We start from the raw sequence: 15598 nt of genomic DNA, 5'->3' as shown, positions 1-15598 counted from the left end.
TTTCGACGCAATGTTAATCTCAGTAATGGCCCCAAGCAAGCCAGTTTGAGTTTGAGAACCCTGGCATACACTGTTAGAAAAAATGGTCAAAATATGTACCCCACCTGTTACTGGGGCAACACCTTTTAAAAATATCCAAACATGTACTATTAGGTACTAATACAGTATGAACTCTTAAAGGGACACTCCACTTTTTTGAAAATATGCTCATTTTCCAGCTCCCCTACACTGTAAAAAATCCAATTAATGAAATGTTGGAAGGGCAAAAATATATAAGTTAAACCAATTTTCTTGTTTGGGCTTAGTTGAGTAGACATATTATTTTAAGTCTAGATAAATCTGTGTTTAAAACATTAAGTGAATGGTTATTTCCAAATTCAGTCAACATTCAGAATGGCTATGTTGACTGAACTAATTAAGACAAATCAGGTAAATATGTGGACTTATGACAGCTATGTTTCCTGACAACAAAATGCTCACAATATTACTGTTATTTGGTAACAAAATGTAATTTTAAGAGTTGTTCAGGCGTGAATGTATGTGCTTTAAGTTTAAATATGCGGTCGGTTAATATAGATAGCGTCTATTTAAAAATGTGCTCGGACACTTTCGGACGGAGAAGAGCTCCAGATGAGCTCCAGAAAATCACAGACACTTAAGCGCTCACACCCCGCCCAGCGCAGCCTCGCCTCGGCAAGCCCATCAGAAACCGACTGCTGGCTCTGATATCTCTGTGGCATTAAACATGCGATTTAATTCATTTTATTTTATGCCCTCTATTTAAAGAAGACTTAATTCTGTATGTTCAGTCTGTATGATAAGTGAATAAAAAGCTTTTGTTTTTATGTGACTGAAGTTAATTATTTTGTTTACAACACCAGCATAAATTATTTGATAAATAATTTAAAAATGTTATTTAAAAAATCCCAAATAATAAATATTAATTGAAGTAACACATAAAACATTGAGTGAATACTTAAATTTTAATTGACAGAGTCTTTGCTGTAAGTTTTTAAAGATTCAACTGATTAAAACATTTTAGTTGAATGAACTATAAAGCTAATTGAGCCAACATATTTTTTTATATTTGAGTCAAATTTGGGCCAACTAAAAAACATCAATCCAGGTAACACTTTGGAGACAGAAATTGAGTGAACGTAAAATTTCTGTGGAACTAGTTACTAAAAAATAATTCATTGAGCCAACAATTTATTTTTTACAGTGTAGAGTTAAACATTTGATTTTTACCGTTTTGGAATCCATTCAGCTGATTTCCGGGTCTGGCGCTACCACTTTTAGCATAGCTTAGCACAATCCATTGAATCTGATTAGACCATTAGCCAAGCTCTAAAAATAACCATTTAAAACTTAATGCGTAATAATAAGCAAGGACTTTGCTAATGTAACATGGCGGCAGCAGGCGTAGTGAAATTACGCAGTGCCCGAAAATAGTCCCCTGCTATTGAAAGTAACCAAGGGGACTATTTTGGGCAGTGCATAATATCACTACGCCTATCAGATTCAATGGATTGTGCTAAGCTATGCTAAAAGTGCTAGCGCCAGACCCGGAGATCGGCTGAATGGATTTCAAAACAGTAAGAATCAAATGTTTATCTCCAGGGGAGCTGGAAAATTAGCATATGTTTAAAGAAAAGTGGAGTGTCCCTTTAAGGTGCAAAGCTGTGCTTTTTGTAAGGGTGCAACCCCGGTGCCAGCTGTGGTAGCCTAGATATTTTGACCATTTTTCCTGACATGGAATGCAATACATTATTACACTTCATTCCATATTTAAATCTCAAATACTACAAACGGAATATAAAACACATTTCTTTTAAGTTTCTTAATGATCTAATACTATTGTGTGTATTGTCCCTTTATATTCAGTCATATAAAGGAACTATAAGTTATGATAACCCTGAAACAAAAAGACAAAGAAAGAAACAGAATGCGGGGTGATTGAAAGAGAGAAAGTTAACTAAAAGCAGCAGAACTGATCTATTATAAACAGTTCTAGATAAAAAAAAGCAAATGTGCTTCCCACAAGGCTACAATCTTCAAGCACGCAAACCCATCATTTAGAACATATGCAACTTTATTGATTCCGGATCTTTTCTTCCTAAATAACCAAAGAACATATCATCTCCAAGCGGAAGAGACAAACGATCAGAGGAGATGATCGGACAAATAAATCCAAACAGCTGAAACAAATGTTTTTATTTCTCACAAAGTGGTGAAAAGCTGTTCTCCGCTGTTACGAAATGACCAATAACGTTGTCCTTTGGGGAAAAGTCAAGCAAAAAACATTAAAATCCCTGATTTTAACAAAGAAATGCAGACTGATCGTAAATGAAAAGGGTGTCTGGGGATTCAGCTGACCACATAATTGAGGTAGTAATGAGATTAAAGTAGAGGCCTGGCTTTCAACATGGAGCATATTAACAGCTAATAAAAGCATGAAAGGGGGAAATTAGGCTGTTGAATGAGCCTAAATGCTTGGCCTTATAGGGACGTCTCTATTCAGATGGAGCTCCACAGACAAACGGCTTTAAATAAATGCCATCTGAGAGGACCAAACCGATTTTCCCGTGGAGTGATATCACATCTTTCCGCTCACTCGGTCACGGAATAACAAGCATGCAACATTCGAAACACAAAAGATAAACACTTCCCACATGCACAATCATGCAGCCCACTGCTAAACTGTGAAAAAAGTGAGAATAACATCTAGTCTTGACATTCACATCGACATGATAAGAACACAAGCAAATGTGTATTCGGGCGTAGTCCCAAAGAATATTGCACATTTATGATATGAGTCACAATTAAATATATAAATACTTAAAATCCGACTAAAACACATTCCAAAAAATATCAGATTTTAATTTGGTTTCCAACCACATTTGGACGTGCGGTCTGGATTATGTTTGTAAACATCTGATATATGTGGTTTTTTGACTCTCAGACTACAAAGACACCTAATGGATTAGTGCTGGATGGACCAAAAATGTTTTGTCTGTCTGGAAAAAGTCAAAAAGCAAAGCATGTGGGTGAATTGTAGTCAGCGACATTTCTCAAAACACCTCATTTTATTAACCTGTCACATTTAGGGTATATATTTTTTAGAAATAAGTTAATGAAGAGTTTGGTTCCAAAACGTGATAAACGCCATTTTAAAAAAAAATAAATGAGTTACTGCCAAAATCAATATTGTATCAGGTTAGTATTTAAAAGTAAAGTCTTAATTTTACGCAAAATCCAATATCTGCCGTGTTATTCTTCCATCTTTTCTCCCTTTTTTCCAAATTTAATAAACGCCAGTCCTCCTTTTCTGCAGAATGCAATAAATCCACTCAACAAATCACAGCGCACCATTCCACGCATTGTAAACAATAATGGCAGCGCGTTGAATACACACAGAATCCTAGTTTTCCTCATCTACTTTCTACTTCGTGATCAACAAACAAACAAAAACAAAATAATACTTTAATGGCACTGATAAACCTGTGGTGGTTTTCTGTGACGGGAAAGAAACGTAAGCCATCAACATCTAATCGTTTACGTGAGAGGCACTCGGGAATCGGAAAATGCCGGTTGCTTGTTCCCCGACAGCATCAAGCTTCTGTCATGCTAACACATTGACCCCAGAGTATCTTATAAAAACTTTTATTTTACGCAAAGCCAACGAAAATTGAACAGGACCCAACATTTTACAGCTGATCGCTGTCAAAAAAGTTCAGCGACGACGTCCCAAGTATAATCGCAGCAATGACAGTGTTCTTAATATGACAAAGTAAGTGTTTTGGTTAATGCCATTAATGTTTCTTTTTTAATCAGTATATACAACTAGTTAACTAAATGAATATAACATGGCAAAAGATGAATGCACATTTATAAATTGATTCAATAGATTTATAGAATTTTAAAAATAAACTTTGGATTTATTTTATAATAAATCTTTGCAAATCAAATTATGGATTTTAATTTTTTATGTTATTATAACCTTAAGATGCTATGCGAAAGTTTGTAACAGAAAATAGTGGTTTTCATCTTGTTACTTTTCTTGTCACAGAAAACATGTTTTTTTCGAAATAAGATTGGATTTATTGCGTTTTGGAACCAAACTCTTCATATATTCCCTTCCCCCACCAACCCCTTTTTTACTGTTTTAAATTTTAAACAAACATTATTCTGTATGATTTATAAACTTGTCCAAATATTGACAGAAAACATGCTTGGTTAAAAATTACCCCATGCGGGTAATTGTTGGGTTGTTGTTATGCAACCATGGGTTATAATAAACCAGCAGTTGGATTAAAACAAACCCAACATTGGGTCAATTTTGGCCAGCGATGAGTTCTGTTCAATATTTACTCAACATGGCTTAAAAATAACCCAGCCATTTTCAGAGTGTAGGGATTACCGAGTACACACAAAGCTGCTTTGCCAATTTAGTGTCCTTAAAAACGTTACAACAACAACTGAAATAAAAATAAAGCAGGACGTACATAAACAAACAACTGCGCGACACATGTCGGACTTCTTGGCTCTGGTTTCTGTTGCTCCCTTTGGTTTTGGAACACCATGTCGCACAAAGGTCTGCGAGATCAAACCCGATAAAAACCACTGACTGAGTTTGATCATCTGCAGACAGCGATTTGTCGCTTCACAGCGTCACTAACAAGCTCAGACTGCGGTGGAGGCAATATTAAATGAATAAAAGATGGCTGGTATTTTTTAATAAGTGGATCAGCTTTTAATTAGCCAATCATGTGCCTTTTCCCCCATGTTCACACGCAGACGGGAACGTGGTGTAGACTTTCAGATGTGTGGCCTCTGACAGTGTCGGGTAGTAATGGAAAGGTACGGCCTGTTTTATATGTGTCTGGGTGCCAAAAACCTACCGGCAAGATGTTTGCCCATGTTCTCCAGTTCTTTAGAGAAGAGGGAGTCCTGGAGTTGCAGAGCACGTCTGGACGTCTGGGGGCTTGTGCCTCTGATCGGCTTCACATCCGATGCCCAGACTGGATGACGCTACACACGCGCGAAACAGAGCACAGAGTCACGTTAGAAGAACTGGGAGCTTTGAATTACACTCTTTTTACATACTTCTTATGGTTACAAGACTGTGCCATTTATGTTATAATGAGGGCCAATTATTTTTTTTAAGAGAAATTAGAAAAACACTGGAAACCACAAAGCTTTGGGATAAAAGCCTGCGTGGCAGCAAAGGCAGAATTTTTATTTGTGAACACCGCACTAGACGCTCAGTAGTGGTTACTAGATTTTGAAGTACAATCAATAAACTCTGGGCATCCAAAAATGAATGATGGAACGCAGCGTAGCGATCCTACAATTACTCTATTTTACCATAATATATTTAGCGGTTTTCGGAGATTATGAAAACAGGCTTTCGACGCAAAGCTTGGAGAATAAACTTCAATAACATACTGCACAAAAAAAGATGAATGAAAATGAAAATCACATTTGTTTGTAATGATTTTGGTTATTTATAACATGCATACTTGCCAGACAACGTAAGAGAGTATGAGTCTGATTTTTGGACTAGCATTGGTTGTTCTGCTGAATGAAACAGCACACACTAAAAACTCCAATAAGTTGACCATTGTAAAAAGTGAAAGATGCTCTACTTAAAATAAACGTACTTTATTTGGTAACACCTAAAAAATTAAGTTCCCTTTCAAGAGAAATTGCTACATTGCCATAGTGACACAGCGTCTTGTTCCCTTCTCAGGAAATATGTAACCCGAGACGTTTTATAAACTTAAATTTTCTTACTTTGAGTAAAAACATGACACAATTGGTGACAGCTAAAATATTTATTAATTTTTATTTTATTTTTATTAAAATGTTTAGGTGTTACCAATTGGCGTAATTTTGTAAGTTGATCGAACTTTTTCTTTTTACAGTGTATGTTGAATTAGCTTAAGTTATTTTAACTTTATTTTACAAGTTACACATAGTCAAAACATTTAATTGCAAAAACTGCTATTTAGAGAGTTTAGATTGGTTTTAGATGCTTTTTCAGCAGGGTAATGGGTAGGACTGGGCAAAAAAAAAGATTTTTCGATTAATCGTTTTTTTTCCCGTAGTTGATTCAAAATCGATTCTCACAGGCCACAAATGGAATTTTTTCCAATTTTATTTCCGCAAACATTAAACGTTAATCTAATTACTAGTCTTCTTCACTAGATGTCACCCTTTTTTTTGCCTTGCGCAATGTAGGGCTGTCACTTTTCGTTCGAAAATCGATTGCACAATCGATCGGACCAACCAAAAAAAGTTTTGAAAACGAAAATAGGCAATCGATTTTAACCAAATATGTACACTATTAATTTTAAAAGAATTAAAAAGTTTAAAATATAGATGTTACAAAACTCACAAACAAGCAGAAAAAGAAAATAAAGAATTCCGAAAGTGCAGTAGGTGTGCGAAAGCTAGACAGAAAATACCCAGCAATTTCACAAACCTATAGTTTCACACTTTCAATCGCTGCATCTAGTGTTTTGCAAAGAAAATGGAGGACAACGTCAATAAACCTGTGCAACACGAGAGAGCGTCAAATTTGTGACCTTACAGGAGATAATGAGTTATGACAAGGAGCCACCTTTGCGAGCTGACAGCGACACGATTTTGTGATGAAAGATTTGCAGTACGAAATACGCAGCTGGCAACGAAGTACCCGAGTTTCCCTGGGACATCAGTGCGGTCGGAGTGCGTCTTCTCAACAGATGGACATATAATGAATGAAAAGCGCTCTGCTCTTGACCCCTAAAATGTTGATCGACTTGTTTTCCTGACCAATAATTTGTAATGGCCCTAGTCTTTTTGCGCATTTCATTATGCCTGCCTAGTGCCGCCTAAGTGTCGGTTACGTTTAATAAAAAAATACACAGCATGTTCTCAACTTCAAGTAAGTCTATTTAAAGTTTCATTTTTGAACAGTTGTTTGAAATGGATCGAATCATTATTTAAAATAATTTTTGAATTGCCTAAATCATAAAAGCAGCCGGTTGAAGCCTGCAGTAATGTTTTTCATTTATGGCAGCAGTCCACTCTGTATATTTTTTTAGAGAATGTTGCACTACTGTTGCTGTTTTTTATTCTGCACGAAACTTAATGACAATGAATAAGAAATATTGCTGACTTGTGCGTTTCAGGCGCTCTCTTTACATTTGTCTGTTATTTGGCGTTGAAAATGGAAACGTCTTTTTAGACATGGAAAATCGATTTTACAATCGATTTAATGAACACTTATATATTAAAAATCGAAAATGATTTTTTCACAAAAGTGACAGCCCTAGCGCAATGTTACCAAGGAGCGAGAGGCGAGCCTGTCATTCATTCATTCAGTCTATATTCTAATATATTATAATATAATATAATATATAATCTATATTCATTGAGTTGAATCGAGAATCGAATATAAAAACAGAGTCGAGAATCAGAATCGAAAATCGGACAGAGAATTGAAATCGAATCGATTTGATAGCTTATGAATCGAAATGGAATCGATCTGGAACATCTGAATCGATACCAAACCCTAGTAATGGGATCCACGTCTGTGTTCCTGTAGCTTAACTGATAGAGTTTTGCATTAGCGATACAAAAGTTCAGGGTTTGATTCTCAGAAAACACACATACTGATAAAAAGTATGCCTTAAATCATTTGAGATTAAAGCATCTGCCTTGGGTACATATAAATCTATGTCTTGGTTCACCATTTGGTTGGCACATCTTACTAAACCCTGAGATATTTTCATTGGATGGCTTTCATAAAGATCCTCAATGCCCTAAGTAGAACAGATGGATTAGGAGTGTATAAAAATGCAACATGTTCCTTTGTTTCTGTAACATTTCAATCAGCCATCTGGAGCATTTAAACACAAGCATACACACGTACGTACCCACACACCCCAAGACACATGCATACAAACAAAAGCATATCTGATTCTGGCTTTGTGGGCCAAAATGCACTGCTAATTCAAACAAAGCAGCAGTTAGGTCATGCCCGACATACAGATAGGAAGGACACACATACAAACACATAATACCCACGCAAACTCGACAACGCACAAACCCTCAAGGCGACGTTAATCCAAACACACCGGGAAGAGATCTCTTCTCTCATAAGGGCATTTTTCTATAGACAAACATCTGCATTTACAGAAACAACAAATACATATGAATGACAGTTTATAGTAACATTTTCGGAAATGATGAGCCGCTGCCAAGATATGTTTGTCAGCATCAGTATTCAGACGATGAATCAGTGGTTTCCGCCTTTCTGGCCCAATGCGTGGCTTGTTGATTATGCTTAGAGGAACATCATCAGCCATACAAACCTAGTGTATCTCAAATACTTTTCAAGTGAAGCAAAGCCTGGAACCGCACTGGCTGTACAATGCTTACTCTCAGCATGACTGTGGTTTACGACGACAGTTGATCATAATGCATGCATGCAACTCACAACCGACTGAGTCAAACTAGTTTGAAGCTTACATTCGCATCTCTATCCCGTCTGCACTCGTGCAAACCTCATGGGTAATAAAAGGACATGAGAGGTATGCTCGCCAAAGAAATAAGCTGTTTTGCAATAAACAATCATGGAATGCGTGTTAACCAACCGGTCCAACAAATCCACTCACAAACATGGATCCAATTCCTTCAGAAATGAAATCCACTTGGGTAAAAATAAGAGACCACAAAGCAGCTGTCCACATCTGAAGTACTCCAGAGCGTGTGTGGACCAAATACGAGCTGCGTGTGCGCCTCATTGGCCGAACCACTGGCAACCGAGCCGCCATTCACTCTTATACTCTTTGGGAAAGCACGACAATTTTCTTCTAAAGGACATTTAACAGGCTATTATACTGTAGCTGTGGGCTTTGTCAATGCACGTCAAGCGCCACACACAGCCACTGGAATTGTTCAAACAAAGTCCAGTTCATTGGAAGCAGGTTCAAAAACCACAAGAGAAAGTCTGAGATTTACATATGCCGTCGGTGGCAAAAGGAGTCAATTCAAATACGTAATTGGCTTCTTTGTGTTTACCACATAGGACAACATTGTCCTGGCTCATTGCCTGCCGTCACATCTGGGCGTTCTGGATCTTTTGCGACCAAGCTGAAGGCCGCAGGCTTAAGCCACAGTGATGTTTAGCGTGTACACAGAGCGCCGAGGCTTGAGTTTTGCCCACACTAACCTGCCACAAGCACAATAAAGAATGGCGGCCGGCCCGGGCGCGATGAAGAAAATCATCGATGGAAGTAACCACATTACCTCAATCCCTCCAGACTGGGCTTTTAAAACCAGCTGAAAGCCTCGACCACTGTTTGTTTGCTATAGATACAAAATGTGATGGGGAAAATTGGAAACATGAATGAAAAGTTAGAGTTCAAAATCTTTAACTCTGAGGAAGTGACTGATTTAATGTACTGTAAGTAGCAACCCATGCCATCTCTAGTTTGGAAAAACTAATTTGCATGCAGCACTTTACTGCGACAGAGATTTGCCATTTCACATTTGGCAATGAAAAACAAACAAATGGAAAACTCTAGAGCTGCATCTCTTAAAAGCCACTTGCATATAATGCATTTGTTGTGCCATATCGTAACAACCCTTATACAGGCTGTCTGTGTTTATTTCATTTGCCCTTCACTTGAGACGGCCATTAACAAAATCAAACATAATTTCAGCGCTAACAGATTAAATTCGTATACAATTGAACAGCAAATAATAGAACCTGTAGCAGCCACCACCTGCCCTCTGGTGATCTGGATAAGTGCACAAGAAACGGAAATTAATTCTTAACACAAAGGTTTATTAAATCCACTTCAGCTGGCGGCAGGCACCCTTACCTAATGTATGTTCCATGGCGTGGTGCCAAAAGCAAATGGGAAATGGACAATAACAAATGTATTATCTGATTAAACTCTAAACCACAGGAGAAGAGCCCTACAGCATCACATACTGCCTGCACCTGCCGATAACAGCACAGAGCACATGCGTCCCACTGAAATGACTTCATTCAACCTGTTATATTTTGAATAGTTTGTCGTTAACATAATTTAATGTGTGAATCATGCTGAACACAACCATAGAGAAAGCGTATAAAAATGGGAAAACTGAGCTTTACAATGTTTGGTTCAACTCAAACCTAACAAAGTCAGCCTGATCATACCGAGAATTTGTAGATAGTTCACAAGTTGTAAATTGTTGTAAAAGTTGTAAAAAGTAAATTGCGCAAAAAGCACGATTCTCATCAAAAAAACAATGAAACTAAACCCCACACCTAACCCCAACATCACAGGGGTCAAGGCAAATCATAAAAAAACTTAAAAATGTGCTAGTAAGAATTAATACAAATTAGCCAACTCGTAAAATATGTAAGAATTTTCGTGAGATAGCGTTAAACAAAGTACATACTGTACTAAACACTTACCTAAAATAACTACACAAAAAGCAAAAAAATAATTTCTAACTTATTTTTTGTTTTGATTTCCAGCCAAAATATCTAAAAATTTGAAGCTGCTAAACGCCACCTCTGTCAAAAAAAAGATAATGATATTAACCAAATGCTCCCGGTATGTATATGTTCATGAAATACTTTCTATTTAAATCTGCTTAATCCTAGCCTCAGGTCATGCATTAAGAGCTGTGAGAATCCATTAAGAGCTGTTTAAAAAAAAATGCTTATTTACAAGAGAACATGTCAGACGCACTTATGGGGCATACACACCAAACGCGAGTGCAACGATTTGCGAGGAGATTACATACAAAGTAGGAATGCACCGATAGGATCTTTCGGGCCGATACAGATTTAAACAGACAATTTCTGGCCGATACCGATGCCGATATTAAACACTTGTATACAATACTATACAGTTGGTCTATAAGCTAGTTTATTTCTGAATCAAATTATTTTTACTGAACATGGATTGGATCTAATTAACATTCAACTGATCAACATAATAAGAGAGGCACAAATTAAGCTAAAACAAATATAATAAGACAGCATGACAACCTTCAAAGGTGGTTTTTGCTATTCAGCATTTATTTTATAAACAACATTAACTCATTTTTTTTTTTTTTTACATATAATGGATTTCTTTATGCAGTTAATTAATAAACAATCGGTATCGGCCTTTCTCGTGCTATTACCGATATGCAGATGGTTTCAAATTCATCAAAAATCGGCCGATAAATATCGGTGGCTGAAACATCACTAATACAAAGTCAATGCAAAGATACGATCAGACGTGTCCTCGCATGGGGCGATGCGAATAACGTGATATGGCCGGCTCGTTTGCAGCTAAAGCAATCGCTATTCGCTTCAAAACAATGTAGAGTATTGGGGCTCAGATTGTCTTCGGGATTCAGATTGTCTTCGGAAAATTCGGGACAGGGGCAGACGTTACAGGGGGTTGGGGGGTCATCCAATAATAGTTTAATTTATTTATTTTATTTAATAATTAAATATAATGAATTTTAAACTGAACCAATCATATTAATATAAGTACATATGCATATAAATAAATTGATAAAATTCTAGAAATATTTTATACTTCATACAATAATAGTTCAGATCATCTATTATAGTTTTCTTTATTATATTTAATAATAAAAGATAATGAATTTCAAACTGAAGTTACTGAACCAATCATATTTTTATTAATGTAAGTACATATGCATATACATTTATATAATACATATAGAAGTATTTTTTTAACACAGTGCCTCGCCCTCGACCAATCTGACTCCTTCACGCGACTGACTGTCACTGCCTGCCTTTCAACTGGCTCCACGGCTGCTGCAACTTTTGCTCTCTTCATCTACTCTATAAAACAAAAAGGGGACAAAAAGGTCCTATTGTCTTTGTGCATATAGACGAATTAGATAAATTAATATAAAAAATACAACTTTAAATTCACACTTGAGCTAGCCTACCGAGGTTGTTGAGGCTCGACATCAGCATATTTCGCCGAAGTTTTAACTGCCAGAACTCCCGTGCCTTATCAGTGCATATCTTAATGCGGGATTAAGATTTGGCTTCAGTATAATTTTTGGAACAATTAAAGCGAGATTCGGTACAGCAGCTTAGATTTTGGGACTGTCCCAAATTTTTCGGGACGTCTGGTCACCCTAGAACCACTGTCTTAGGTAATTTTCTTAAGTAAATCTCAATATATACTGGAAAACAAGACAAAAATACCAAGTAAGACAGGCCTGATCAACAGCCGCAATATTAAATGATGGACTGTAATCAATAACCGACAGACAGACTTTCTCCCTTAAAATTCAATCACAGTCTTTGTAGCACTAATGGATAAAACAGAGCCCAAACATACCAGAGAGTTTCTAAAATGCTTTGTGTTTGGGGCTCATTGAATGCAAGCAATTTGCTTTGTTTGCCTGACGATGATGTGCCCCAGGATGTTTAAACCAAAAAGCATATTTCTGTCGCTTTGCAATCGACAAAATATTGAGTTTGCATGTCAAGCTATGTTAATGAGATCTGTGGTTGGGTGGTTGGTTGCATGTGGGCATGCATGTTTATTTATGCGCCTACAGTATGTATATTAAAGGAAATATGTAATGCAGATGTGGATATGAGGCATTGCTGTTTTCATTGAACTGCAATGAGAACCCACAAGCAGTATTGCTCAGAAACAAGCAGTATTGTTTCCACTGAAATGTGGAAAACGGGGCCGCAGGGGATAGCACTGTTGCCTCACAGCAAGAAGGTCCCCGGTTCGAGCCCCGGCTAGGTCAGGTGGCCTTTCTGTGTGGAGTTCGCATGTTCTCCCTTTGTCAGCGTGGGTTTACTCCGGTTTCCTCCCAGAAACGCTTGTGCACAGAAGTTCCCAAACTCCAACCTTGGTCCACATAGAGCTCTCACATTTAAAGCAAACTCTCCCCAAGGCTATTTTTTTAATATCACCCCAGCACTAAGACAATCAGGGCCGGAAACCACATCAGAGCAATGCATTGAAGTGTGATGGCTTGTATTACAAAAAAGACCAGTCTTAATACAAAAGGCTGAAGTTGACATTTTTCAGATCAGTGAAGGTGGGAGGTTAGCACAACAAACACTGGTTAATAAAAACTAATTTTCTCATTTTTCAGCCTTACATAAACAAATCTTTTAGTATGCAGACATTAGGTTACATGGAAATCATCAGCGTCTGCAGAGAAATATCAAACACTTTAATAATAAAAAACAGGCTCAGGAGGGTTCATTAAATTATACCTCTGATTTTGGTTGCATGAAAGCATTTCTACATTTCGCACTGCGCTACTGAATAGCTGAATTAATACGGCTGTAGATTTAACTTAAGTGCAGTAAGTAAAGCAAATAAACAAGCCGGCATGTACTTATATGTACTTATGTTGAGTTATATGGTATATTGAATTTTATTCTGTCTATTCAATGTTCTCATCTGCAACATATAAAGTAATCTTTACATTATCCTCATTTTGGGATTTTTTTCTCAGCACATATGACAAAGCTTACAGTATATTTGTTACAATGTACAGTAGTTACAATGTACAGTTTATCATGTAATTAATTAGATTAAATATATTTTTAAATAAACTACATAGTTTAATATTGTATATTATTTGATTGTTATCATTAATAAGCCCACATTATAGACCATAAAAACATTTAGACAGTATTTAAAAAATTCAAGTTGTCCAAAAGGACAAAGTTTCCCAAGACTCTCTATTCAATCTGAAGCCCTCGAGCCTCTCCACCCATCACGAGCATCACTTACGATTCAAAGCGCATGAGTTACAGCTTGGAAAATTTCAGCGCAGATACTGCGCCCATGACTATTGTTGTCCAAAGAAGTGACTCAGCTCATAAAAGCATTACGTTTTGTTTTTCCGTGCCATTCTGGGCGGTAGGGAGTGGGAACCCCTGAGGACCAGTTAAAGCAATTAGCTATTAGGAAGACAAATCGCATTTGCCTTTCAAATAGGGCCCAAAATAAGCAATTAAACCCAAAACAGCCACAACTTAAAAAGCTGCAGTAGGTGATCTGATCTTTTCACACTTGGTGTTCCATGTGGGAAACATTTGTCGTCTTACTATGAGCTCAGTGGTGTGGTTTAATCTTTAGACGATGGGGCCTCCTTTCACACTTTCTGTGTCTCTCTACTTGGCTCTCTCTCCTTTCAAGAAGAGAGACAGGTCTTAAAAAATACATATTAAAGTATAGAGAGTCATGGCCTTGAACTGGGGTGGGCAAAGTTTTGGGCACAATGGGGGGCACATACTATTATAACTTTTTAGATAATATGTTCTGCTTCGGATGGTACTTATATCTTTTAATATCCCAAATAGCTGTATTCTAATTTAAATATATTTTTGTGTTTCTGTAAATTATTTTAAAATCAAATTTACGTCAAGCGCGTACATGTAAAAAAATTGACCATACTTCGGCCTTTAGGCAACACCAAGGATCCTAAATACTTTGCATGTACATTCCTCAAGCAAGATAAAGGAATGACAAAACTATTTTGTCAGGTTAAACTACGAGGAGCACGCCAGTCGTAGTTCGCTCATCTTCTCTGAGCGGTGTCTGGATGGCATTGTTTATGGAATGATTTCTCCTGGGTGAAGGCGGAGCGGAGCATGTTCCCAATAAAGAAATGAAGAAGCCTCGCATACTGGTTGTTGCCAGTCTGTCTGGAGTTCTCGGCTCATAAGCTTCCACACTAGACTGAGCCAACAATTCCTAAAGATTTTTCCATCACTTTTCCTCTGTAATTATAACGACTCTTGCTGCTGATAGAAAAATAACCACTTCATGATGAGTTTGAAAGAGTTTGATGTTGTTATAGTGACAGAAACCTGTATACACTTAACTTCCCGTCAGTCTTTCTACTAAATGCAAAGTCTTATTATTGTGTTCCATGTTGGAAATTTGTACAGGTCTCGGGTGGCTTTTGTTGACAGGTTTGATGGAAAGGGGGATTTCTACAACGCAGGTGTCCTCATTGACCCCTCTCTCAAATGTAAATGAACACTGCTCCTTCAACAAAACGATACTCCGCAAGAAAGACGCGGTTCTTGCATGCTTTCTCGCCTAGTAAACAGCCAAGACTGCGTTCACCCAAAGCCTCCAACTCTCTCATAGCAGCTTAATCAGACACAATGTACTGTTTTCGCACGATAAGGTCTTATTCATTGTTTTGTTAGGGGAACGTCCCCTCTAGGTTAACAGGCGAGGAGACAAATAGTCAAGTCACGCTGGGTCCAATCCTTCCAGGAGAATGACCTAAGTGGTTTTAACTGTCCCACTGACAGTTTTCACAATGGTGATGATGCTATAGATGTACATGGCTTAGGGAAAGTGTTATAATAAAGAGATTTTGGCTGGGTGAGGATCACCTACCTGCCCTGTCACCTGAGAGGCCATCTGTAGATCTTCTACTGCTGTTAATGCTTCTGTCACCGGGGGTAATGGACCTTTTCCAAAAAAAAAAAAAACATAGAGGCTTTTACCACACGCACACATACTCACAATACGCTCCCACACTTCAGTGACGGCATTAAAAGAGGCCCACAAGA

The 15598-nt window shown here is 37.4% G+C and overlaps 1 protein-coding gene across 1 annotated transcript in view; it reads right to left on the bottom strand.

Annotated features, from left to right (window-relative positions):
* The window catches only part of c22h8orf34 (chromosome 22 C8orf34 homolog), a 98963-nt gene that overhangs the window by 10094 nt on the left and 73271 nt on the right, over positions 1 to 15598 (bottom strand). The window contains exons 10-11 of the mRNA XM_065258099.1: positions 15423 to 15496; positions 4902 to 5031 (exon numbers count right to left, since the gene is read on the bottom strand). Coding sequence (XP_065114171.1) covers positions 4902 to 5031; positions 15423 to 15496 — 204 coding nt within the window. The remainder of the gene's footprint in view (positions 1 to 4901; positions 5032 to 15422; positions 15497 to 15598) is intronic.

The sequence above is a fragment of the Paramisgurnus dabryanus genome, chromosome 22, assembly GCF_030506205.2.
Source record: "Paramisgurnus dabryanus chromosome 22, PD_genome_1.1, whole genome shotgun sequence".
NCBI lineage: Eukaryota > Metazoa > Chordata > Actinopteri > Cypriniformes > Cobitidae > Paramisgurnus > Paramisgurnus dabryanus.
This window is presented reverse-complemented; position numbering and strand designations above follow the sequence as displayed.